Source organism: Pavona decussata, unplaced genomic scaffold (assembly GCF_977016875.1).
Source record: "Pavona decussata unplaced genomic scaffold, jaPavDecu1.1 SCAFFOLD_335, whole genome shotgun sequence".
NCBI classification, from domain to species: Eukaryota; Metazoa; Cnidaria; class Anthozoa; order Scleractinia; family Agariciidae; genus Pavona; species Pavona decussata.
In genome coordinates this window covers 172658-199212 of record NW_028145723.1, presented here as the reverse complement: position 1 = coordinate 199212, position 26555 = coordinate 172658, and the positions used below count along the sequence as shown (strand labels likewise).

General features: G+C 37.8%; 3 protein-coding genes across 3 annotated transcripts in view; all 3 read right to left on the bottom strand.

Moving 5' to 3' along the window:
* Window positions 1–11017, bottom strand: part of LOC146453374 (uncharacterized) — a 53428-nt gene extending 42411 nt beyond the window's left edge. Inside the window, exon 1 of the mRNA XM_085096707.1 lies at window positions 10908–11017. Coding sequence (XP_084952833.1) covers window positions 10908–10925 — 18 coding nt within the window. The 5' untranslated portion in view covers window positions 10926–11017. The remainder of the gene's footprint in view (window positions 1–10907) is intronic.
* Window positions 1–20118, bottom strand: part of LOC146453373 (uncharacterized) — a 67354-nt gene extending 47236 nt beyond the window's left edge. The window contains exons 1-5 of the mRNA XM_085096708.1: window positions 19612–20118; window positions 10908–11294; window positions 9002–9236; window positions 2899–4007; window positions 543–1531 (exon numbers count right to left, since the gene is read on the bottom strand). Coding sequence (XP_084952834.1) covers window positions 1340–1531; window positions 2899–4007; window positions 9002–9236; window positions 10908–11294; window positions 19612–20070 — 2382 coding nt within the window. The 5' untranslated portion in view covers window positions 20071–20118 and the 3' untranslated portion in view covers window positions 543–1339. The remainder of the gene's footprint in view (window positions 1–542; window positions 1532–2898; window positions 4008–9001; window positions 9237–10907; window positions 11295–19611) is intronic.
* A 3118-nt stretch (window positions 20119–23236) lies between these two features.
* LOC146453372 (uncharacterized) overlaps window positions 23237–26555 on the bottom strand; it is a 28494-nt gene continuing 25175 nt past the window's right edge. The window contains exon 8 of the mRNA XM_085096696.1: window positions 23237–25820. Within this exon, the coding sequence (XP_084952822.1) occupies window positions 25617–25820 (204 nt within the window). The 3' untranslated portion in view covers window positions 23237–25616. The remainder of the gene's footprint in view (window positions 25821–26555) is intronic.

Here is a 26555-nt window from a genome sequence, read left to right as displayed (position 1 = left end):
ACTGAGGGCGTTTCACAATCGGTTGGTTCAGCTCGCGCCTCCTGACGCTTTGTTTGTGGTCTGGATCTTCACTATCTTTCTATTCATCTCATTTGCTATTGTTGTTGTTGTTGTTGTTGTTGTTGTTGTTGCTGATTCTACTAGGTAAATTAATTTAGTCTAGCTCAGAAATTTTCATTGAATACAACTTGTCTTGAAATGTCCTACCTCTTATATCAGACACACAATAACTTTGAAAAAGGCCACTGAGGAATCAAATTCACGGTAACAGAAGTAAGTACGTAAGTGATAGAAAAAGTAGGGAAGAAAGAAAGTATAAACTAAGTAAGTTATGTGGCCGGATAGCCAGCTAACTAGGAGTCAAGCTTGCTAGCAAGAGGCAAGGAGGCAAGTAAACCGATGTAGTTTCAAAAACAAGGTGACAAGAAAAATCCATGTAATTTTCGTCTAGGCCCAACGAACAGAGAAGAGAAAGTAAAACCGAAAAGAAATAAAATAGAAGATAGAGATACGGTAGGTTCACCGATTGTAAAACTCGCAACCTAAAATATCAGTATATTCCAAGAAAAAACTACCTATACGAACTACATAAACTACCAAAATCTGTTCACATACTATTCTAACGGTCATTGATAAAAAGAACCAGTACCTATAGTAAATTAAACTGCTAACAACTATCTCCAAAACATATTTCACCTAAAAACTATTTACACGAGCTACAATAACTACTAAAAGCTTCCAAAAAATCTATTCTACCTCTATTTAGTCAACTTTAGTCTAGCACATTATTTTTAAACACTTTGGTAACAATTGCTTTTAAATGTCCTTCAAAGCCCATTGACCTATCAAATGGTCGATAAAACACCACGTGCAGTGGTTGTAAAACCCGATAAAACCTCCTCCTTATTAGTATGCGGTGTTTAATGTTTTTTATCGAATGCCAACTTCCAACGTTCACAAAAGCATCATTGCTATGAACTCTCTTGACACACGCTTTTCCAGGAATGGTTTTGAAGCCGTTAAAAAAAAAAAAACTCGCAGCATGTGTTTTATCGGGTCTAAATCCTGATAAAACACTGCTGCTTGTGTTCTAAACATTACTAAATATGTATCAGATAAACATTCTGTGACTTACAAGAAAACTACTGGAAAATAATTAAAAATACTACAGATATCCATAACCTATAAAAATTGCTACCTAAAAGCTACTGTATTTACAAGAGTAAGAAATAGAAACTACTAAAAACTATGAAATATTTTTTTCTATTAACTATTCACAAAAAAATTGGAAACAATCATTAAAGAGACTTACAAGTCATTTGATATGTAATTATAATGTTTACTGGTCCAGTTCCTCAATAATCTCCTCCACATTTGGTCTCTCCACAGGATCTGTCTGGAGGCACCCCCGTATCAAGCCTCTAAGCACACGGTTCTTCACAAGCAGTACTTGTTCTTCACGCCTTTCAGGATCTGGTAGTTCCCGGATGCACATTTCGCAGAGAAGGACACCGAAGCTGTAAACATCAACCTATACAAACAAAGAAAAATGTTGCTTATCAGTTATGAGTATAGCACAGCTGTAGTCAATTTGTAAAAAAAAAAAATGAGCTTTTACCTCACGCTCGCATCGTCTTTGCAGTGAAAGAAAGTAAGTACGTTGTGAGGTAAAAATCACGAGGCTTTCAAATCTCCCGGGAGAGACTAATACCGAGGGCCTCGGGAAGGACAATGAGGAAAAATGACTCATTATTGCTCAGGGAGGATTGATAGTGATGGAATAGGCCATTTGCGAGTAAAGTTGAATCACACAACGAAAGCGAAGCCAAGTGCAAGGCTATTCATGTCAAAATTAATTTTGTTTGCATATGAATGAAAACTAGTTTTCATGACAAAACTATACACAAAGCCTTGCTTTCATTATGAGGTTCAAAGCATCTCAAAAGTCAGTGACCTATTAACTGACATTATCACTCGGTGGAATCAATTAGCGTTGTGCTCTTCTCTGTTTAGCAAGCACTGGCCTAAAATTTTGATATATTACAAACAAACAAACAAACAAACAAACAAAGTATAGGCGATTTGAAGCTTGACGATTGATATGTGTCAGCGTTTGAGCTAATAAATTTTATAAAATTAAAGCACAATTTTAAAAAATCTCCGACCCGGTTTTCGAGGTACACAAAGCCTTGCTTTCATTATGAGGTTCAAAGCATCTCAAAAGTCAGTGACCTATTAACTGACATTATCACTCGGTGGAATCAATTAGCGTTGTGCTCTTCTCTGTTTAGCAAGCACTGGCCTAAAATTTTGATATATTACAAACAAACAAACAAACAAACAAACAAAGTATAGGCGATTTGAAGCTTGACGATTAATATGTGTCAGCGTTTGAGCTAATAAATTTTATAAAATTAAAGCACAATTTTAAAAAATCTCCGACCCGGTTTTCGAGGTCAATGCCTGCTACAGATCATGCAGCCACGGAAGTTTTCGTAAAGTTTACCGTAATGACTATGCAAGTCAGTAATTCACGTTGAAAAGCCACGGTCAATTTGCACTTAAGGTCGTGTTGTGGGTACAGTTTTTGTTTTATCCAAGAAATTTGCTTTCACACTTTTCTACGTTTGGATAGTTTACTAGAAAACTGAGCGGTTACATGGGCCTTTGTGCGAAACGCGGTCAAAAAGGTTTACATGAGCATAACCTTAAATAAAGATACCTATGTAAGATTTGGCCTAATCAGTTACATTCGGATTAAAACAATCTTGGAACACTGCAACCATTCTCCAATAACATTCAAGAGTCTTATCATAATGCTTCAAATTTCAGTGCATATTTAAATAAATAAATAAATAAATAAATAAATAAATAAATAAATAAATAAATAGCACTAACCATGGCTGTTTGACTTGAAGAAAGTGCTTCTGGCGCGCTGTAAATAAAAGCTCCGGGAGCCACTGTCATGGTCTGCTGCACAAACTTAGCGGTACCGTAATCTGACACTTTGCCTCTCCACTGGTCACCCTGTCGCCATAGCAACACATTAGCACTACTGACATCACGGTGAATAATAGGAGATGGCCTCTTTTGGTGAAGGTAGTTCAGTGCTCGGGCAACATCTAGAGAAATGACAGTGATTTCTGTTTCAGAGAGTCCACGCTGCCCTAACAACGCTCGTAAACTTGTTTCCATGAGCTCAGTGACAAACAAAGGGCTTCCCTCATCATTTGTTGCTCCAATGAATTGCAACAAGCAGGGATGGCGGCATCTTGAAGCAATGTTCATTTCTCTCTCAAACAAACGTCTGTTATGGGGAGAAAGAATCAACTCATGTATCTGTTTCACGGCTATACTACAGCCACAATACGTTCCCTCGAAAACACTTCCCCAACCTCCCTTACCCAGGCACTTGTCTGTCACTTGAATTTGATTGCGAGAAATGACCCAGTCACATGTTTCTTGTTGACGCTGTTGGCTCAATGTTTCCTGAGCTGCTGTAAGACTCAACTCAAGTTCATTTGTCTCCCGTTCTTTTACTCTCAGCTGTCTCTCTAAGGTAGAAACGCGTTGCTGCTTGTTAGACATTTCTTCATCTTTTTCTCTAATTTGCCCCTCAGAGATTGCCAGCCGCTCCTCCATCTCTGCCCGTTCTCTTTGAGAGTTTTCTTGTTGTTGTTCTTTTTCTCTCAGCTGCTCATGTAAGCTGGCTTCTCTTAAGTCTTTCTCTTGCAACTGTTCTTGGCAATTTGTCAGCCGCTGTTCCATCGCTGCCAGTTGCCTTTGTGAGTTTTCTTGTTCTTGCTCCTTTACTCTTAGCTGCTCAAGCAAACTGGCCTCTCGCAAAGCTCTTCCTCGCAACTGTTCTTGGAAATTTTCCAATTCTCTTTGTATGTTGTCTCTTTGTTCTTCTGTCTGTCTTAGCTGTCGGATCAAGTTGGCTTCACGTTCTTCTTTTCCTCGTAATTGTTCTTGCTGTTTTTCCCCAGCATCGCTTGTTAAGGTTTCTGAGCAATTGAAAAGTATGAACTCATAAGATGTTTATTACAGTTTTGAATGAGGTATTTCCCTTTTGGTCACAAGTTACTCCGACGTTCATCTCTTAAAATCCAGTTATAAGTTATTGTCACTGCAAAATTGCCAGACATGAGTATTACCCGGTCTTAAAGTTTAAAGAATATTAACTTCGACTTCTAATAATCTAAATTGGTTCACAAAAAAACTACATGGGTAATTTTTAAAAACAACTCATAAACCTTTGGAAGCTTTATTTTTAAACAAAAGTTGGTGAGCTGATCATCCATGCCAGACCATCAGATGTTTACAGTCTTACGAACTTTACATGAGAATACAACAAAACAAACAATATTGTGGGCTTTTGAATAACGAGAAGAACAAACCAAAAAAGAAAGAAAGGAAAAATCCTTGCACTTGTCTCTTAACCTATGCTGTGACGCTGACAGGATAAGCCAAGAACAACTAGGTGACACAATAGATTTCCTTTTTTAAAATAAACAAGAACACCTTGCTGGGTGTTAAACGTACTAGTCCTTGGAAGAAAAGAGATTTTGGACATTCTAATATTTGTATTTCCATGAGGAAGTTTCCTAATCTGATACGAGCAAATAAGATGTTGAATTACCCCTGTGAATCATGAAGGCTCCTTTTCACTCTTAGGATTTTTGTGCAATTTTTGTCGCATTCTATTGATGAAACTTTGTCGCGCTCAACTAAATTAAAATTTCTAAACCGTAAGCTAGTGATTTCAGTACGGTTTATCGCCGCGATATCGTAGGTGTTCCCAATATGTTTGAATTGATACAAATTTGCTGGATTTGTCAGAAAACGTACAGCGATAACGTACTGAAATTGCAGATGGTTTACACATGCAATTTAAAGTGGGCCTTGCGCGAGAAAAATTGCAGATTAGTGCGACAAAAGTTGCAAGAAAGTTGCATGTGTAAAATGGGCCTTGAATTAGGACAAAAATCCGAAAAACTCCACTCGTTTTTTCAAGGAGCTTCCGAGTTAATCGAAGCGCAAATGAAGCATGCGTTTCTTACATAAAATTACACGAAAGTATTCCGAAAATATGTCAAAGAACACATTTGATTGGCTCTCCGTTTCCTAATTAAAGTTTTACCCATGCACCCTGCTTAGGTTAAACTTAAGTTACATTCTGTTATTTTTGATCATCCAGACGTAAAGGTGGCTGAACAAGAGGGGCCATGTTACAAGGACATGTCGCAGCGACATGAAGCCGCGACAAAACTCTCGTGATGTAAGCAGGGACATGAAGCTAGGGCAAAATTACAGCAACCTTATAAATATATACACACAAGAAAATGTTGCGAGGACATGTCCCAGAGACATGTTGAAGCGACACGTCCCCTCGTGTGAGGTGATACTTTATTTTCGTGCAACACGAATCTTACTACAACTCTTTTACTTTCTGGGACAAAACTTTGCTTGAATGCAATGTCGCTTCGTGTGCACAGTTGTGCAACATATTCACGCAACAGAATTAACATTTCAGCCAATCACAGACGATGGCCAGACTTCTTTACGCTTTCGCGGCCATCGATAGCGGAGCTCGCTTTGATTGGGATCGAAAGAGAAAGCTTATTATGGTTTTAATGATTTTGAACGGAGAGTCTGTGCCGTCCATGGTTGCTTCGCCGAGAGGTCCATTTTACACAGTTTTCAAGAAGTTGGCAAAAACCCATTTTATAGTTGCGCACCTTGGATTGGAAGGGAGGCTGGTGTGACCTTGATTTGATACATACCTCGCTGCTTTTCATATGTTGATCATGCTGTTCTTATGCTAACTAGTTTGAATTTACATATGAAAAGCAGTGAGGTTTGTATCAAAACAAGATTACCCCCAGCCTCGCTTAGAATCCAAGGCCAGGTCACTAAGTACACAACTGTAAAATGGCCTATTGAAGATACACCACGCAACCAGCGATAACTTCTGAATCATCAGCTAAGGGAATGTCTGGACTTTTTTCGATGGCCGCCATTTTGCTTAGATTATAGAGTGCATGCTGCTCATAGTTCAAACTAACGTGCCGCGCAGAGTCAACTCACACGAGGGGACGTGTCTTTGCTCCCACTCTAAAGGCGTTCAAGATGGCCGCCCTTCCTGCAGTTACATCCTTGCAGGCTCCTGGTTACCAACGCAGACTATAAAACCTGTTCCCTGTTCCTGTGTATACACCTGGATTAGCTTAAGCTATCTAGCTTTAGTACTTTAAGACTTGAGTCATGTCCCCGCCGCATTTTTTTGTGTGTGAGATCGATGCCATTTTGTCCCTGCTATATGTCCATGCTACAAGTCCCTCCTGCACGTCAATTAGTGTGCACAGCACGCGATTTTGTCGTTGCTACAAGTCTCGGTGACATGTCCTTGCAACATGTCCCCTCGTGTTCGGGCAACTTAAATTTCTAACAATAGTTAGAGGAAACAGAGGCGGTCACATTACCAAAATAATTAACAATAGTTACCATTGTCTTTATCCAAGACAAACTATAGTTAAAGGGTCTATGTGAACGCAACCAATTAATTGCAATTGTTGTCACAGAAATTAACAAGTTGTCCCGGACAGCTTTGTGCGTCAATTTCTGTCAAAATTGTTGCGAACAAATCCATTTTTATCTTTTCCGAAATTGCGATCTGGGCCTAACTGAGTAAATGTGATGAAGGAAAAATTCTTTCTAAGCTCTTAAATGCTGTACTTTGAGCAACTGATGTTTCTTAGTCTAACAGAAAAAAAGGGCACTAACAAAGTTTGTATTTCTTTGACGTGGCACATGACGATGCACTTCTGTTTGTAGCCATAAGGTCGCGAAAGACCCCTTGCTCTCCATATGTATGTATTATTTGAAAGAGTAATTTAACAAATGTTGACGACTGATTCCGACAATACACGAAATATTCATGACAATATTTTTCGCCACTTCAAATAATTTATTCAATGCATTCTGTTTCGGCGTGATAGTAACTACGCATTTGCATGTAATCAAATTTTGACGTACAAATTAAGAACTCCTTGTGTATTATCTCAGAAACTTATAAAATTTACGTTTGAAAGTTTGTTTCATCTTTTTTCTCCTTGACAGTAATTCCATTGCTTCTGCTTGAAACAGGAAAAGGTGAGGACGTGCACTGGATTGCTACAAATTATCATAATTACATTCACAGCTTCCGAAGAAGTATACTATAGGACATTTTCACTATGGCGTCATTTGACTACAACTACCAGAATCCTTCAGTTTTTTGTTTTCTCATGCTAATTAGAGCTATTGTTCTTTGCTCTCCACTGGGATTACAAAATTTGAATTTGAAAAGGAAAACGAAATGAATTCTGGTAGTTGTAGTCAAATGACGCCATCATGAAAATGGCCTATTGACTGGTATGACCGTCGGAGACGGAAAATCAGCATATTTCCGCTCTTAGTTTTGGTCGCGGGTACAAAATTTCAGGACATGATACATGAGGGACGCAAAGTTAGATGACTGTATGTACCATATATACTGATAGTAGCGTATTAATTAGTTATTGAGACTTGGTCGCACGCGTTTTTGCGCTTGAGGCAGATTACATGTATTTGCTTCGGTTTCTGATTTGTTCATTGTGTTGTATTGCGTCTGTTGTAGATTGGTTAGAGTAATTCCTTATGTTCTAGTAGCTATAAAGCTTAAAACATCACGGTAATGCACGATGCGCCTGCAAAATGACAACCATGATGTACTGATTACATTATCTGCCAACATCCGGCCAGAAATGTTTAGCGCAATCACGATTGACTCGGGAGTAAACACCTAACACAGAAGGTTGGCCTCTGAATTTATTCACAAGCAAGGGTCCTGCATGACCTTAGGCAAATTTCTGGGGTTTCTAAATCCGGTGACAAACCTAGCGATTTTTTTCGCCGATCGCGGCGATGTGGCACTTCAACCTTGTTTCCAGGATCCATCATGGGACGTTTTGAAAAGTCATGTGATAAAATCGCCCAACCTTAATTGGTTTACTTTACTGGCGATGAGTGTAGAAAATAACAGGAATGGGCACACTTGCCGAATGCCAGCGAATTTTAATCGCGGATATCAGACATGTCAGACATCGACGATTTTATACGCCGATCGTGGCGATCGGGTAAAATCTCAATCGTTGCACCGGGCACACGTTGTGATTTTCGCTAATCGCGGCGATCGACGTATAAAATCGCCAGGTGTGTCACTGGCCTTAAGCTTCAAATCCCTGAGGTTTGAAGGTCAATTTCGCCCAAACTTGATAGGGATATTGGCAGACAATGAAATTACACTGTGATGGTCATTTTTCAGGCGGATCACGCTTTGTTGTGACATTTTGAGCTACTAAAGTTAGAATAGCTGGAAACTGAGTAGTCTCTGTTCAAGCACTAATCTTGAGAAGCATCATTAGTTACAGAATCCTATTACCTAATGGTAAATCAGAAAATCTTTTGTGATGTAACGGTAGCAGATTTTGTAATTTCAAGACTCATCAAAAGTTATTGGCTTCTAAAGGAGTAAAAATGTGAAATTTAGACTTTGAAACGTTCTTTCCTTTTTTTAATCGTTTTCTCCAATTAGATCACGATACATTGCTCAAAGTGTACCCCCTCTTGTATCATTTTCTGATCAGTATTCTATATCCGCGACGAAAGCTTGGACACAATATTGCAGTTTTTCCGTCTGCTAAAATCGTATAAATCAATAACGTATTCAAAATCGTGTCCATTGAGTCAAAGTAGTGAATATAATTATGATAATACGCTATATTTTGGTGCGCATAAACGTCTTGTAATTGCAGTCCAAGGAAAAAGAGATTTTATTTTGAATTGCTTGTAAAAAATGCCGGTTTTGAAACAACCAGCTCTTAAACGTAGATAAATACACCCATAATGAGAGCAGGGATCCTGAGCGTCCCTAACGGGTCAAAACTATTTTTAGAAATGAATTTTAAAGGTAGTTTACCTGATGAGCAAACACCATAACTTAATGATTTTGCTATAAGTTCAACCTTGCGGATTTGTTCCACAACACTCTCAACTTTCTCAGATGTCCTTGTACTTCTAGTATTAACAGGGTTCACATCAAAGTCTTTCTCTGATATAACAGCTTCAATGGGTACAAAGAGTGCACAATCTTTTCTACAAACAAATACTTGTCTACCATGAAGCTTGCCAGTGCCACGTCCATCCATTGTGTCCTGTTTAACAAATACACGTAAACACACAATGTAAGCCTACACTATACTGCACATATATTGAGACATGGCTCGCAACCTTATTTGACTCTTTGGAAGGTGGTAGGTAGAACTGATCTAACACAGACACTGAAGGTGTCCACATACTGCAGAAATTGGCCTGTTTCTAAAATTCCAAAATAAACTGGTCAACTTTCAGACAGAAGCACAGCAAGTCTTGGGCTCACGCTTCTTTAAAGAGGATTCATATACAGTACAGCTCAAAAGTAAGTTACCATTTGCACGAGATTCACTGAAGCGAGAATTATGGCATAATTTACGAGCGATTTACTCACAGATCTCGTGAATCCCTCTCACGGTAGCCAACATGGACATCAACATGCAAATTATCAACGGTTATCTCCATAAATTGTTGGACACCGTCCCCTGAGCTCCACCGACTACGGTTCCATCTCAACTTTATCTTTGCCAAATGCATTGGGATTCTACAGTTAGGTATTGGTATTTTAAACCTTTTTCTGTCATTGCTATTACTAAAAGTAATCACAACTATAGGGGTGCATTATGCAAACTAACAAATGGTGAACCCCCTTCCAATTCAACTTGACAGAATTTGTTTTAAGCTTTATTGTAATATTATTTCTATGCAGGTTTCTTTACTGGAATACTTAAAGTTTTCTTCCGAAATTAATACCCGCCGTTCAACCGGAGCGCTAAGGTAGTTTGTGAGACACCTGCTTTGAAAGAAAGAAATCCAGTGTAGCCACCACGCAATTTCCTCAGCAAACTAAAATGCTGAGTATTGCTTATATGCAAAAATGCATACGAAGTTAACACGCAGAGAAAAATCTAAATTTTGAGTTTTACGGAGATTTATTTTACGCTTTCCCTCTGAAGCTACAAGTTTACATCGGTTAACAATAACACGCGATCTGCCGCCTTCATAAGAGTCTGATAAAGTTGCGTTTTGGTGGACGTCAATCAAAGAAAAACCAGCAAAATTATTTTGAATTCTGACAAGAATTCAAGGGAACCCGGCAAAAAACTGAGAATTTTACCCACTAAGAGTAAGAAAAGCTTCATTAAAATTGATTTCCGAAGTTGTAGTTGTAGGCATGCTAAGATAGAACCTGCAACATGAGCTGGTCCCCAACAGAAAAAAAAAAACACTGGTCCCCTAATTGACGAGGCTTCAGCGTAGGGCTCGGTTGAAGCGGTGTCTACAAAGACGGCAATTCTAAGTTACATACAATATTGTATTCTGACAACTACTGCATGTACATGTAGAAAGAAAACAGATTCCTAAATTAAAGGAAAAGATATAATACGACGAATATGTAACACTTGGGGGAAGGGAGAAGGGAGAGACATACATGGGACAAGCATGCTTGAATGACATTGCCAAGCAGGACGTAAAATATGGTTATTTTTTCCCAATAACAACACAGCTACCAAAACACAAGATTGCCGCAGCAACACAATAAATACAAAATAAGTTAATTATACTAATCAACTTACCAGTTGCAAGAAAACAATCGTCCACATTTAGCCATTACGATTTGTATCTTGGCCAGTGTAACTTACAGTTCCCCTCACGGGGAAATTGCTTTTTAATATGTAATGTACACTTCATTATTTTAGTGATGTACGTTACTTTAAATCTGATTAACTTACCAGTTCTAAGCCAACCATTGTACACGATTTTCCATTCCTATCGCTATCCTTCCCTATAAAACGTACAAATCCCCGTAAAGGGCGATTGCCTTCTAAGAATGTCACAACTCTTTGATCAATTTTAAGCATCTTCTCGACTTGATCCTCAAAGCCACCCCGAGCACAATTTTCTTCATTCTTCCCTTTCAAAAATGATGGCATAACAGTTTCCTTTAGTCTTGATGCAACATTACTCTGGTGACTTTCTGCCCTTTTCCAAGATTTTGAGATGGAATCGTCTCGTGGAGTTAGTTTATCAAGTCCAACAAACACACCAGAGTCTGCTGGACAAGTAAAATATCGCTTGTTTCTAAAAGTTCCATCTGATGTCCCTTGGCCTGGATTTTCCTACCAAAAAGAGAACGAAAACATTGAGAACTTAATTTAGCTTTATATTTCCTTAATAAAGTACATTGTGCCTTAGACTTTTATTGATTGACTGATGAACTGACTGAGTGACTCATTAAAATACACATCCATATTAGTACCTACAGAATAAATCAAATTAACTACTGGTATACACACTGCATTTAAAATACTGTGTACTCTCTGGACGAGTAATATCCAGACAGCACAGTGAAATTTTTTGACTGAATTGTGAGATGTTTTATTTAAAACAATCAATGACAGCTCAGGTTTTTAATCTTCTTACTTTGACTAGTTCACTTTGTTCCTTCCAAGACATACTTGGATGTGTGCCCTGGTTTTAAATGAAATAAATTAAATTGCTGGAATGACTGGTTGCCTTCAAAATATTTTCAAGAAAACTAAAAAATATCCAAAGTCTGTTGGGGAGAAATTGCAACAGCAGGGTGAAGCTCTAAAACCAAAAAGTGTAGTGTAAATAAGCGTGATAGAACTGCTTTTAACTTGCTGTAATATTGCAACAGAAGTCTTCACAGCATGGAAACCTAATAAACTACTTAAAGCCATTTAACCCCTAATATCAAAGAACAGATTCTCCTATCTCATCCCATAGGTTTCTTAAAAAAGTACGGGGAAGAAGTTATAGCATATTTGATATCAAAAGGAGAATTTTGATGAGCACTAATCAGTTATAACATAAAGGGTTAGAGAAGTTCTAGTTTGTGATTTGCAAACTAAAATTATAGCAGTTGTTGAAAACAAACTCAACAAGGCCCACTATACATTCAAGCCAGTAGGGCAAAATACAGAGCAAAATACTGGCATTGTAATGTCTTGTTACAAGTAAGGAACCAAAGATTTGATGTATAATAGTCTGGCCAAGGGAAAGAAAGTGCCTGAGATGAGAACTGTGGTGTAGGGCATGCAAACACTGGATCAGTCTGTGGTGAGCTGCTAACAAAAGGGGCCCAGTACCATAGACAATTATCACAATCAAAGATTAGAATCCTTGTATTCACATTTGCATAGTTTCTCTACTCCAAAAGAGTAACATCGCCAAGCTTTAGTTATTGTGAAGAGGTGTTATAGAATAGCTTACCCCTTGAACTAAGAGAAGCAACATTGCTTTGTGATTTTAAATAATGTTAATGTAAGCAGCAGTGTTTTATCGCGATTTAAAACCGAGTGGTTTTAGACCCAATAAAACACGTGCTGCGAGTTTTTTTGGACGGCTTGAAGAACATTCCTGGAAAAGTGTGTCAATAGAGTTCACAACGATGCTTTTGTGAATGTTGGAAATTAGCATTCAAGAAAAACATTAAACACGCATACTAATAAGGAGGAGATTTATCGGATATAAAACCACTGCACGTGATATTTTATTGACTATTTGATAGGTCAATGGCCTTATGAATTATTAAATAATGAGTTTTAGAAGAGAAATTACTACAGTTCCTAGTGAGGGTAAACACATCTTTGAAAAGCAGCTGTTTCTTTGAAACTTTTTATTTCTTCTTTGATTTGAACCTTCATTTTAGTTAGTTAGTTAGTGAGTGAGTGAGTGAGTGAGTTAGTTAGTTGGTTAGTTACCATGTTAGACACATGTAAATAGCAACTGGTGAAAGCTTCCGATTTATGGACTTACATGTACTCACAACACCATAGCATAGTGGCTATGCTTTCCCAGAAGGCAGTAGCCACAAAAAGTTGCTGTCATTTTGAAAAGTCTCACTGAAAAAGAGGGGTCAGCAGAGACATGGCAAATTGAACATTATCAAAAATTTGTTATTGAAAAAACAAATCCAAAAAAAGATTTAAAAAAGTGGAACAAAAATAAGAGCAAAAAAAGGAAAAAACAGTGAAGACAGAAATTTCAAACAGATGATTCAACTGATATCAGCAGATGCAACTATAACTACAGTATTATTGCTGAAGTACACTGTAAATGTGGAATCTCTTATGACACAAGTTTAATGCAAACCAAATCAAATGGTCAACAAGAATGGTGGACCAAGGTTAAGTGACAGAGAAAGCTCTTGCTACAATAAAAAACTAATGTGAAAGGCTTTATGGAAGCAGTAGATGAAGTTATTGATGAGGCAAGTGAAAGCTCTGAAGATGGTGACTAAACACTCGCAAATTTTGAAGAGAAAAAAAAAACAGATTTAGGTGAGTAACTTAGCAAAATTTGAGCAAAATCCTATAATTCTGCTACTTCTATTTCAGATGAATGTCTCTTAACTGATGCATTTACATTGATTTGCTTTTGTACCAGTTAGCAAAAACTCTGATTGGTCAATAAAGAAAAGGACCCTACTGTCAAAATATGTCAAAATTAACGAAAGGTGTTCTTTATTTTAGACTTTAACCCCAATCTATCAAGACCTTTAATTTGTTAGACTTCTTTGTTTGTCGATTGTTTGTTTGTTTTCCTGTTTCCAATAATAAACAGCTGTATGCCATACGTTTTAAAGAATTGGTTCAAGCTTTAAGTTGTATGTTAATCCAGTTATGGATTGATGCAGCTCCAAAATGTGGAGAACACGTTTATTAAAACCTACTGTAAAATAGTCCAGGCAAACTCTTACACTTCTCTTGTGCTCTCCAAACTTCCCATGTGCATCTATTTAACAAAGTACAATTTTAATTTTTATGAATGTGCACAGCTGTATAGTGGATGTGAGATGGTAAATGGGACACCCAACCACGCACATGTATCCAACAAGTGCTGGAAATGTTGCTAGATATTGCTGATTTCATTTTGCGAAAAAGACCAGAAGACAATTTAACAGCCACTGTTTGTTGCAAATGATACAATGGCTGATATCACATAGTCACAAGCCAATCAAAACTCTTGAATATATACGATTGATCTATTATCTGCATGGAATATAAAAAAGGCAAATTGTTTCTAATCACCAAACAATTAAATGTCGTCCCCCAAAAACAAACTTTGAGCTGACCCCTAATAAGCTGACACTGACAAAAAGCTAAGAGTTAATTGGTAAACTGTGTAAGGAGATGTGTACACAGTTGTTTTGATTTGATTTCAGTGGCAAGTTTTGCAGTTATTTTGGGAGCTACATATTTGAAATCGAGGACAACATTGGGGATTGCAGCATTGAGGTTTTGGCTTATTTCTAATAATATCTGAGAACTTTATTTTATGTTAGACTTGTAATAAATTGCAGTTTCACCAAATACTGCAGTACAGGGCTTTTATAGCATTTCATCACTGGCATTTGGCAGAAACTATATTCTCCACAAAAAGCTCACTTATAAAGCTTATACATGTAGTCCATCATCATTTCTGAAATATCTTCAGTGGATGGTTTCAAGTAATATATCAAACACGAGAAAGCGTTTTTCATCAGATATCCAAACACTGAGAAGTAGGTTGAAAAAACGAGGCGCAGCCGAGTTTTTTTAAATGACTTCGAGGTGTTTGGATATCTGATGAAACACACTTTCGAGTGTTTGATATGGCTTCTCAAATGATCAATAATTCTTGGAGAAATTCAAGGCTAAAGTTGGCAAAATTTTATGGTAATTAGGATCACATATCCAAACCACGGTCACGGTTGCTTTGTTTTGGCTTGATGAATTATTAATGAGTTTGAGAAGATCATTTATTTAATGTTTTGGGTATTCAGCTGAATTTTAACCTGGGTTTTCTGGGTAAGCAAAGCCTGACACTTTTGGATCTCAACATTGATTTAATAGCAATTTTGTTGAATAATAGAACAGATTGCAAGCAGTGCCAGCATTGCTTACCAATTAATTAATATAACTCTGTGGTCTAAAATTTATCACAGTGAAGCGGCTGTCAAATTTTTCATAGCAGGGTCCGAAATTGCGCTTTCCCAGTTGCTAATTGATGCGACTAAAAATTTTGCACTGGCGACCAGAATTTCACAACTAGTCGTCAACGGGCAATTAACTATTTCATGCCATGATCATTATACAAACAATAACTTTGATTTTCAGCCAAATCGATAACTGAAATAAAACCAGAATTTTCCATCTGGCAACCAAAAATTTTGGTTTGTGTTTCGCTGCAAATTAGGAAAAATTTTATTGACCCTTTTTTTTCTGCTTTTTGGCGACCACATATTCCATATGGCCACTGAAAAAAATTTCAGTCGCCACTTCAGGCGCCTGCCTGAAAAAGTTAATTTCGGACCCTGTATAGCCAAATGAACATGATAAATTAATTATTATTAACATGTGAAAGGGAATGTATGCACGCATGTAAGCTTTAGAAAGGGCTGACAAAATTCGTCTAATGCATGTACTACCCACTGCCTCACCCAATCTGACAATCAGAGCATTTTCCCTATCCAATTTTTCATGTACAGTCGTACTCCTATCATGCTACATTAAGCCTAATTGACGAAACCAATAATCAATATAATGAATTGAATTTGGATTGATAATACCCAACAATAAATATATTATCTGGAAAGGGGCCTCCGACCCACAAAACTGAAGAGATCCCAAAATTTAGCATGTTCACAAGCCAAACCTAAAAAACACAAACTGGGAAAGTCAGACTGTGGACTAATCGTAGTTTGAGGGGGCCTAATCTCTTATAAGCTCTCTATAGTTTCTTTTAGGTCCCCTTGCCACTTTTCTTTTCTTGTCAATTTATGTTGTATATTTATTCCATTTGTGTGGCAAAATAAAGTATGTATGTATGTATGTATGTATGTATGTATGTATGTATGTATGTTATAAGTAAGAGATAAATACCGAGAACAGAGGTATTAATCCATATACATCCTGACGGCCGTAGGCCCGAGGGATGTATATGGATTAATACCGACGTTCGAGGTATTTATCTGACTTATTTCATGAAATTATTCCTTTGTCCAAGGGGACAAACGCCGGCTAATTAGTACCGTCACACTTAGGTGAGAAACGGAGAACAATAGAAGCAACCTGATGTGTGCGTTTCTCGCAGTACTGCTAATGTAAATGAGGGATTTATCTGTATAAATCCCTCGTTTCAGTTAGTTTAATATTCATGAAGTATGTAAGTTAAATAAAGGATGTTGAATAACAAAAGAAAATGTGTGATTCATGAAATAACTATGTATGTATGCTGAGCGGGCAGGTGACCGACTGCAAACAGCCATGCACAATGCACATGTATGCAGTGCTCAAAATTAAAAAAAAAATCCAGGTTGTCACTATTTCAAAACCTGGGCAACCAAACCCGTGAATTTGGTTGCCCTGATAAATCATTGGTTGCCCGTTAGAAAATTTTTTTTGCATCAACACAATAATTGTAAATCATCGTGCCATTTGGTGTGAACTGCCACTAAGGTTGCTTGTCTTTCCATGTTTGCTGCGGTTCTCATTTTCTCTTTTCTTTCTCGTAGCATGCATCTGCATGTCTCGCTAAATTTAGCTTTCTTTTGAGGAGCCGGCTTTACACCTGTCAAAAACGCCACATTTGCACTCTGTGAAAGAAAATACTTGTATTCTGTACTGCTAATTGAAGACATAAAAAATCAAAACCGAAATAAAGAATTTGAGAACAATTATGGTAACGATTACACGCTGTGTAGAGCTTGAGATGTAATCACATGGCGGTCAAGCTTGAACTAATCCCATAGTTCTTAGTGTGCGGCAATGGTTTTCGCGGAAGTCTGGGTCTAAGTTGTGGCATATTCAAAATGGCGTCTTTACTCTTGATCGCCACCAGACATGAAACTTTGCGTTTGTCTCTTACATTTTCGTACCTGGCAATGTTTCGTAGAATTTACAGATATCCAAAACACAGGAAAACGCTTAATTAGCTGAGGAAAATTAATTATTATTAACTTCACACTATCGGACATTGACAAAACAAAACCGTCACGTAAGTCGGGTGCTGTTTATATGGTTTATTTATTTACTATTTTTGGCTGTGTTGTCCGTTGTTTTTTCCCCGGGCAACCAGCCTCTTAATTTTTTGGTCCTCTCGGACGACCGGACGACCGCTAATTTCGAGCACTGTGTATGTAAGTTACACACATTCTACTAAAATAATAAATCTAAATTTTTTGGCACTTTTTCAATGTCAATTTTCTTCGGTGTGTTTTTTGTGTTAGGCTATACCTGTGCCGTATAAAAGAAGGTGATTACTTATAAGGTGACAAACCCTGCACAGATCCGAAAATTCAAATTAACTAGATAATGCCTAGACTTGCCACAAGTCAACTTCTTTCATGGGAACCAAAACCAACATAACATAAAGACTAACGAGGGAAAATAGTATTGGAAAGGGCTTTTAGAAAGTCTATCGATTGCCTAGAGAAGTGGTATAAAAACTAGACATAGGCAGTATACATATGATGTGTTGTCGTTTAGAGAGCAACAGTCAGAATTGCAATATTGTTTTGGTCAAGGATGGAAATGCAGATTTTAAGGACGGTGCCTACTAATACCAAAGTATTCTTGTGCGGTTTATGACTTTGCAGGAAAAGCAGATCTTAGCAAGGGCTATTGGAATCCAAAAAGAAAATTGGGGGTAACCACACATTTTTCAGAGATAATTAAACATTAATATCTCTAAAAAACGCCAAAATATAAAGCAATGTATGGGATTTTTTTCCTAAATTGAAGCTTAGTTATCTCTGAAAAATGCATGGTTACCCCAATTTTTTTTTTAGATACCAAAAGCGTTTGGTAAGTTCTGCTTTCTCCGTATAGTTTTAAACCGCGCAAAAATATTCCTGTATTAGTAGGCACCACCCATAGGAAACCCGAGTATCTTGCGATGCGCAGAACGTATGCGCAGTAACAATACTAGGCACCGTCCTTAAGTCTAAAAATGCATTTCAACTTTTAATTCCTTACTGAACCACTAAAAAAACTAAAATAAGAAAGTTTGTTGTCCGGATTATTTCACGTCACAGGTAAATGATTTATATTACATTTTACATGAGCAAATGGTTAGTAGAACTGAATGAAAAAAGGCAGGCAATCAACTTGCATTTGGGAGTCAACTGTGTTGCTCAACCAGGAATTTAATCGCCTCAATAAAAGCAACCCCGCTGTCTGGTTTACAACAAAATTATTAAAAACACAGACAAACTCTGAAAACTAGTTGTGACCACTGGCAGCGTTCAGGACAGGGATCGTGTGGAGGTATGTATGCTCAGTGAGTTAGAGCTATCACCCTAATATAACAATTACATTACAGATAAAACAGTTCACTCTTGTTAAACGTTTTCAGGTGAAAGTGCCTGGTGGAATAATCAATTATTAGCAACAGAACCCACAGCAATAAAAAATTTAAAAACACCGCTTCCTATATTTTGATTGGTCAACCTAGATTGTTGGAAGTTTTTGAGGTACAGTGTAGACCATTATGAAGGCTTCATTTCTATTCATGTTTGTTTCTGGGCGTGTCAAATAGTGAATGTTCTACTTGACATAATTTTGGAACTTCTGCTTACTCAGCAACAATAATTTCCCTCTGCATTCCAACAAATCATGGTGGAATTTATTGAAAACACATTTTTCCCAAAAAAACACTATGTTTTGATCTTACATCTTGCTAGTTGAACCCAGACCTCACGCTTATTTTTTTTTTCTCCACGCCTCTTTCACTCTGTTTGCAATGCCTTGAACTTGCAGTTTTTCCAGCCATGTGCAGAGTATGGCATGTGCACACATTTTGTGCCACCTGATGCCAATGCTCCAATCTGAGTTACCATTAGCTTTCACTGTTTCTAACTTGAAGATTTGGTTACCCACAGAAAAGGAACCAGATTTGTCGTAACATTTACAAATACAGCAGAACATGTTACCTTCCTAATCATCACCTTCATCACTCATGATGGAGAGGTTTCTCTCAAATTACAAACCTCCCCCCCCCCCCCAAAAAAAAAAAAGAAAGTACATGTATGATACCAAGAAATTTGCAGAAAGGCATTCAATCCATCATGGAAAACCATGTTTGGCTGGCTCAAATATCACAGCATGAACAATGAAGGTAACATGTTCTGCTTTAGTTGTAAATGTTAATTAAGACTGTTCTGGTTCCTTTTCTGTGGGTAACCAAACCTTCAAGTTAGAACCAGTGAAAGCTCATGGCAACTCAGAGCGGAACATTGGCATAGCCGCAAAAAACGTGTGCACGTGCCATTAGTACTCTGCACACTGGCAGCAACAGCAAACTGGGATTGCTCCATAAACAAAAGGATGCTGTCCGACAAGTTAACATCTTGGTTAACATCATGTTTGGTGGTACATGTACATCAAACTCACATATTCAACTTTTTAACATGTAAAACCTTATACTTACAATCAGTTCGACTCCAAACATTGTCCCATTGCATGATAGTAACTCTCCCTTGTACCACACAATACCAGGCAATTTCCTGGAAATGCCTTTCACAGCAACGAAAACCCTACTTCCTATTCCAATATTTCGCCCAAAATCAAGGAATGCTCTGTTCACGGAAGTTTGATATCTCTCTTCGAGTGGCGAAATAGCCAAAAGCAAGTTAGCGTCTTCTTCTGTAAGTCGTATTATATACTCCATGCCACATTCGAGACGTAAGGACTTATGATCAATACCAGCAAGAGCTATTTCTGAAGAATCCTTCAGCTGTTCTGCTTCGGGAAGAGCCTCTAATAAGTTACCCCGCAATACTTGAATGGGTGACCGTTTTGTCGTCAGACCAAGTAACAGAATGTTTCTCTCTACAGTGTACCCCACATGATCCTGGAGAAGTATATACTTATGAGAAAGTTCTTCCATGCTGTTTTGAAAACTAATTTATCTAGCTTCAAGCTAAAACGTAGTAAACACGACCATTAACAACCCATAATATCTCATCAAGAGCATGTCAAGCTCTCTTAACCGGAAGTAGAGGGAATATTCCCTACCTCGTTTTCATGTATCTAGTCTAGATGATCAATCATGACGTAATGCACTATTTTGGGTCGCCCGAGTTTCACTTTTGTCACAGTCACGCTGTAGTCCGTTCCCCGAAATGACCGCTTTGTTGTCAAAATACTCATAATACAGTCTACGTCATCAATGCGATTATTCTGGTTGCGTTTATTAATACTTTAGTTTCTATGTTTGTGTGAATTCAGCATAGTCCACAACACTGGTTGGCAAGGAACTAGGCTTGAATTAACTTCCGCCAAGATGCACCGATACACACCCCACGCCGAAAAATATTTCCCTTCAGGTCACTGCTTATTTTGATATGCAATTTCAAAGCAGCCCTCGGCTTGAAACACTGTAATTTTAGTAAGTATTATGTCGCCGTTCGATGATGGAAAAGACTAAACTGAGTGTCAGACGCGTGAACAAAAAAAATTTTTTTCCCCTCGCCTCGAGAGGTCTTTTTTCCATAATTTTATACTCAATAGAGGGTAGCAATTTCTCCCATCCCCTAACTTGTCTGGCAATTTCCTTGCGCCGTTGCGACACAAGTTGCGCGAATCGTTGCCTAGTGTAACACCCTGAAATGAACATGTCTCCCAACATTTTTGTCGCAGTAACCGTTGCAGGAAGTAGAACCCACTTCTTCTTCTCGCAACGATTGCGGCAACAAAAATTGCGAGACATGTTCATTTCAGGGCATGTTACACCAGGCAGCGATTCGTGCAACTTGTGTCGCAACAAAATTTGCGAGACAAGTTGCAAGAAAAAATTGAAAAGGGGGATGGATCAGCAGTGCCCACCCTCCCCTCCTCCCGGGCAACCGCGAGGCATTTGCTCACGAGGTCAGTCCCGGAGGTGGGGCATTCGCAATTTTATCACGGCCCCGGGGGGACCCCCTGACATTTGATACACGTGGTTTCTAAACCGTGCGTGATGCATATGGACGTGATGGAGGCATTTGCAGACCAAGACGTGAACTACGTTGCAGATTGGCTACTCCGTCAAGGACTAGAGAAACTCGTGGATGTTTTTAAAGGTGAGTGTTTTCTCAAGGTAAAACGTTTCTTCATTTCTTACATTGTGAAGCGTCAACAACTTGAACTACATCATATCACCTATCGAGATCGACAACAATCAACGCGATGAATACGAATATTAAAATATGCATTCCGCATTCAAAAATGAACATGAAACTCAACCTGGAGTGAACTTAAAAAACTTAGGTTTGCGAATTAAAATGAGGTTATCTTCAAGATGGAACTTGAATCTTTTGAATCTGTCATGATCGGCTCCACAGAAAACTTTGCATGCGAATACTGGGGTTTCTTGCTCCCAGTTGGGGGGGGGGGGGGGGAGGGCCCGTCTGCTGCAATCCCAGCAAGTATGCTGACTTTACATTTGACTTTAATTAGTTTTATAGCAGTATGAGTTTAATATTACCAAATATTCAGGGCAAATTACTTTACAACAAAATATTTCATGTCAAGCTATCTACTAGCAAACCGTTCAAAGCAAACTAGGCATTTAAGCAGCTTATGTGTCCCGCCCCGGGGAATTTGCCATTCTTTAAAAATGCCCAGGTGTTAGCCTGACGACTCTGGGTACGAGATTGGATAATTAGAAAAAAAATATTTTTTTTTTGATTGGCTGCCCCGTAACGGCTTGCATTGTCTTACCGCAGAAATCCTGCGGTAAAAAAATTCCAGTACCCCGGAGTCTCTCCCAGAGCCCACCCGCTGACCAAAATGCCTGAGGACTCTGGGTATGAGATTGAGTAAAGAGAAGTCCACCTTTTGTACTGCGCATACGTTGTGCGCATCTCGGGATGGTCTGAGAACTGTGCCTCCTAATTCAGAGATATTTTTGCGCGGTTTATGATAACGCTGGAAAATACGATCTTAGCAGCCGGGCTGTTGGAGTCCAAAAAGAAAATTGGAGGCATTTTTTTAAATTTGATTTGGATTTCAATAGCCCTTGCTAAGATCCTCTTTTCCCGCACAACCACAAACCCCGCAAGATTACCTTTGTATTAGGAGGCTCGTGCACCGTACTTAAAAAGCTACCGAGCGACCAATTGTCCATCACTTTTTACAGTCAAAGCTCTAAATTACGTACCGTTTATTTTCGACCACCTCTCCTACTACTCCCAAGCTCAACGAGAGGCCCGATACAGTGATTATAGCCAATTGGACCAATAACAAAGCTACGCCCCTGCATCAAGGACACACAACGACTCTTGGTGAAATATATTTTCTATTAGGATCAGAAAACAACTGAAACAGTCCATAACATGAGGAAATGAATTCTTAGGCATTCAGAGGAATATGAATTCTTATGTATTCGGAGAAATATAAGTTCTTATGTATTCGGTGGAGATTTGGTATTTTTAGACAATGAGAGGGTATCAAAACAGGACTGTCAAGTTTCCTTTTTGAAACGAGTTTCAAAGAAAGAACACTGCAGATCGAACTACGTCTGCTAACGAAGATTTCCCACCAGAATGCTGTAAACGTATTTTCTTGTTGTGTGTCCCTGCTATATCCAGCCGTTTCTTTTTCCTCTCAGTAATTTTTCTAGATATTGGAATTGCTATACATTTACAATTTAAAAAGATAATTCACATTTTAAAATGACTGTGAAAAGTTTCTGAAGATCTTGGACCGGAGATCCTCAGCAACTTTTGTTTTCTTAGAAAACAAGAAACCCTTATCAAACAGATAAGCAAAAATAAATTGTATATATAAAAACACACTATAATACGCACTGTATAAAAATAGAATATGTAGAATAATAGTTAAACTATCTATCGTAATTGTGTAAATAGCTTTGATTTGTTCCCCTGAAATTCTAATATAAAGCAGCTATCTAATCTTACCTATAACAAAATAAATATATTTAATAAACATTCAACCCTATCTTTCTTTCTGCCAGAAATATCTGGGTGTTGAATACAGTATTGATGAAAATATGTTTGCAATGACACAGAAAATGATACAAATTATTTACCTGTTCATAATAAAACGTGTGGACATCAATTATGCCAAGCAATCCTAGATGGTTATTTAAGTTATGGAAACAGAACAAAAAAGTAAGAAAAAGTTAACACATCTGTAATTGTCATGGCACTTCATTTTTGGGATTTTTTTACGCAACCATCGATATCAAGTAAACCTCACAAATTTCATCTTACCATAGCAAAAGCCGATGCTGTGCTGCAGGAAAATGGCCAAGTGTGACCACAGCTACTGTGGTGCTAAAATGACATTTTCCTTTTCACGTTATTACATACATTCAACTTTATTTTAAAACGCTGGCCAAAAACAACTAAAAGCTGGTTTACATGTGGCGTTTCCAAATAAACAAGCCACATAGGTACAAACTGACATATTACACATTTAAATTACAGCACACTAGATTACGCCACAAAAGGATAGACTACTCCAATACAATTACATTACATCACATCACAAAGACTAGTTTTGAGAATAGCGTAGCTTTGCTAATGATAGGTAGGCTGTCTCCCGCGGAATTCACCGAGCGATTTGGCACGTTTAGCCTCTTTTTTCAAATTGCTTCAGAGCATAGCACCACTAGACCGAAAACTGCCTTTAAGAAAATTTATTTTAGGCTTTCCAAGTACTAAGTCTATTTTACCGTTCCTGAGTTCGTATTTTTTTCTCACAATCGCTGACTTTCAGAAACAAGTTTCTCAGATAAAGAGTATATTGTTGTTTAGTGATCACAATCAAGAGTTCGAACTCTTCAAAAACAACAGCAAATGGCACCGGGTGCCACAAATCTTACCTAAAAATGACAGCTTTTTTTTAAAAAACATTGATCATGCCAATATTAAACTAGTTGCCCACCTAAAACAAACATTTAGTGTGACGCAGCTACATGCACACCAGTGGATAGAAAAAAGGTGTTCAAGAGTATTTACTAAGTAATGATCAGCCGATCAGAAATAATAAGGTAGAATACTGTTAGTGCTCAAGACGTTAAATCGCTGGAGTAAACAGAAAACAAGCTCTTTAGAATGTTGGATAGCCAAATAAAAATTTAAAAAAGTCTTGCATCTGTACCCAGTTCATTTCTTTGCTGAGAATATGTTCATTGTCCTTTGTGAAGAGCCAGTTGTTATCCCATAAGTATTTGTCACATTGAAGGAACCGTTGACAATGTCCTTAGCTTTACTTCTGCGGTCTGGGAATTCCTGGTGAGACTGAAGGCGCTTCACAATCGGTTGGTTCAGCTCGCGCCTCCGCACGCTTAGTTTGCGGTCTGAATCTAACGCTATCTTTCTGTTCTTCTCATTTCTTGTTGTTGCTGATTCTACTAGGTAAATTAATTTAGTCTAGCTCAGAAAGTTTCATTGAATACAACTTGTTTTGAAATGTCCTACCTCTTATATCAGACACACAATAACTTTGAAAAAGGCCACTGAGGAATCAAATTCACGGTAACAGAAAGTAAGTACGTAAGTGATAAACAAAGTAGGGAAGAAAAGAAAAGTTTAAACTAAGTAAGTTAGGCGGCTGGCTAGCCAGCTAACTAGGAAGCAAGCTTGCTAGCAAGAAGGCAAGGAGGCAAGTAAACAATGTAGTTTCAAAAACAAGGTGTCAAGAAAAACCTATGTAATTTTCGTCTAGGCCCTAACAAACAGAGAAGAGAAAGTAAAATCGAAAAGAAATAAAATAGAAGATAGAAATACGGTAGGTTCACTGATTATAAAACTCGTAACCTAAACTTTCAGAATATTCCTAGAAAAAACTACCCATACGAACTACATAAATTACTAAAATCTGTTTACATACTATTCTAACTCAGTTTAGTCAATTGTACGCTATCTCATCTTTTTATTGGTTTGGGTACGACTACAACTTGTTTTGAAATGTCCTAAATCTAAAACCACTGCAGAACAATGAAAAATACTACAAAATAGAAATACGGTCATTGATAAAAACAATCAGTACCTAACGTAAATTAAACTGCTAACAACTATTTACAAAACATATTTCTCCAGGAGCCATAATTAGGGATCCTGACTTCTCCTTAAAACTATTTACACGAGCTACATTAACTACTAAAAACTACCCAAGAAGCTATTCCACCTCCATTTTGTCAGCTTTAGTCTACCACATTATTTTTAAACACTTTGACTACAATTGCTTTTAAATGTCCTAAATCTGTATCAGATAAACATTCTGTGACTTACAAGAACCTATTGGAAAATAATTAGAAATACTACAAATATCCATAGCCTATAAAAATTGCTACCTAAAAGCTACTGTTTTTACATGAGTAAGAAATACAAACTACTAAAAACTATGAAATATTTTTTTCTATTAACTATTCACAAATAATTGGAAACAGAGATTAAAGAGACTTACATGCCATTTCATATTTAATTATGTTTCAGTAAATTGCTCCAGTTCTTGAACAATCTCTTCCATATTTGGTCTCTGTGCAGGTTCTGTCTTCAGGCACCTCCGTACCAGGCCTCTAATCACACGGTTCGTCACCATTAAGAGTTGCTCTGCACGCCTTTCAGGGTCTGGCATTTCCCCGATGCACATTTCACAGAGAAGGACACCGAAGCTGTAAACATCAACCTATAAAAACAAAGAATAACCTTATTATAAGTATTGAACTATTAATGTATCTGTCGTCAATTTTTAAATAAAATTATGAACCTTTTACCGCATACTAGTGCTACTTGTCATTGAAAGGAAATAAAAGCGTTGTGCGGTAAAAATCACGAGGCTGTCAAATGCCGTGGGGAAGACTAATACCCAGGGCCTCAGGAAGGAAAATGAGGAAAATGCCCCCACTAATACCTGGGGGGATTGACGCTGATGGAATAGCCCATTTCGGAATAGACCCTTCTCCAAAATGGCGGCAACAGATTTGAATGAGTTAAAATTAAACTGAATGCAAAACTGATACCGGCACTGAAAAGGCTAGGGCACCTTTACTTTAGTAACCCTGCAAAGTTTCAGCATATTAGGTGTTACATCAGCTTAAAAAATAAATGTAAGATGAAATTTGGCAAATTTACAGACATTTGTATGACTGGGGGTATACGTCATACCCCCAGTCATACAAACGTCTTGAAGGGTTACTAAAGTAAAAGTGTTTATTCTAGTGCTGGTATGCGTTTTTAATTTTTTATCTTATGTGAATTTTCGGCCGCCATTTTGAAGAAGAGTTTTGAACCTCATTACGAAAGCGAACCTAAGTGCAAAGCTTTTGATGTGAAAATTAGTTTTGCTTGCATATGAATAAAAACTGATTTTCATAATAAAAATTACGTACGAAGCCTCGCTTTCGTAATGAGTTTCAAAGCA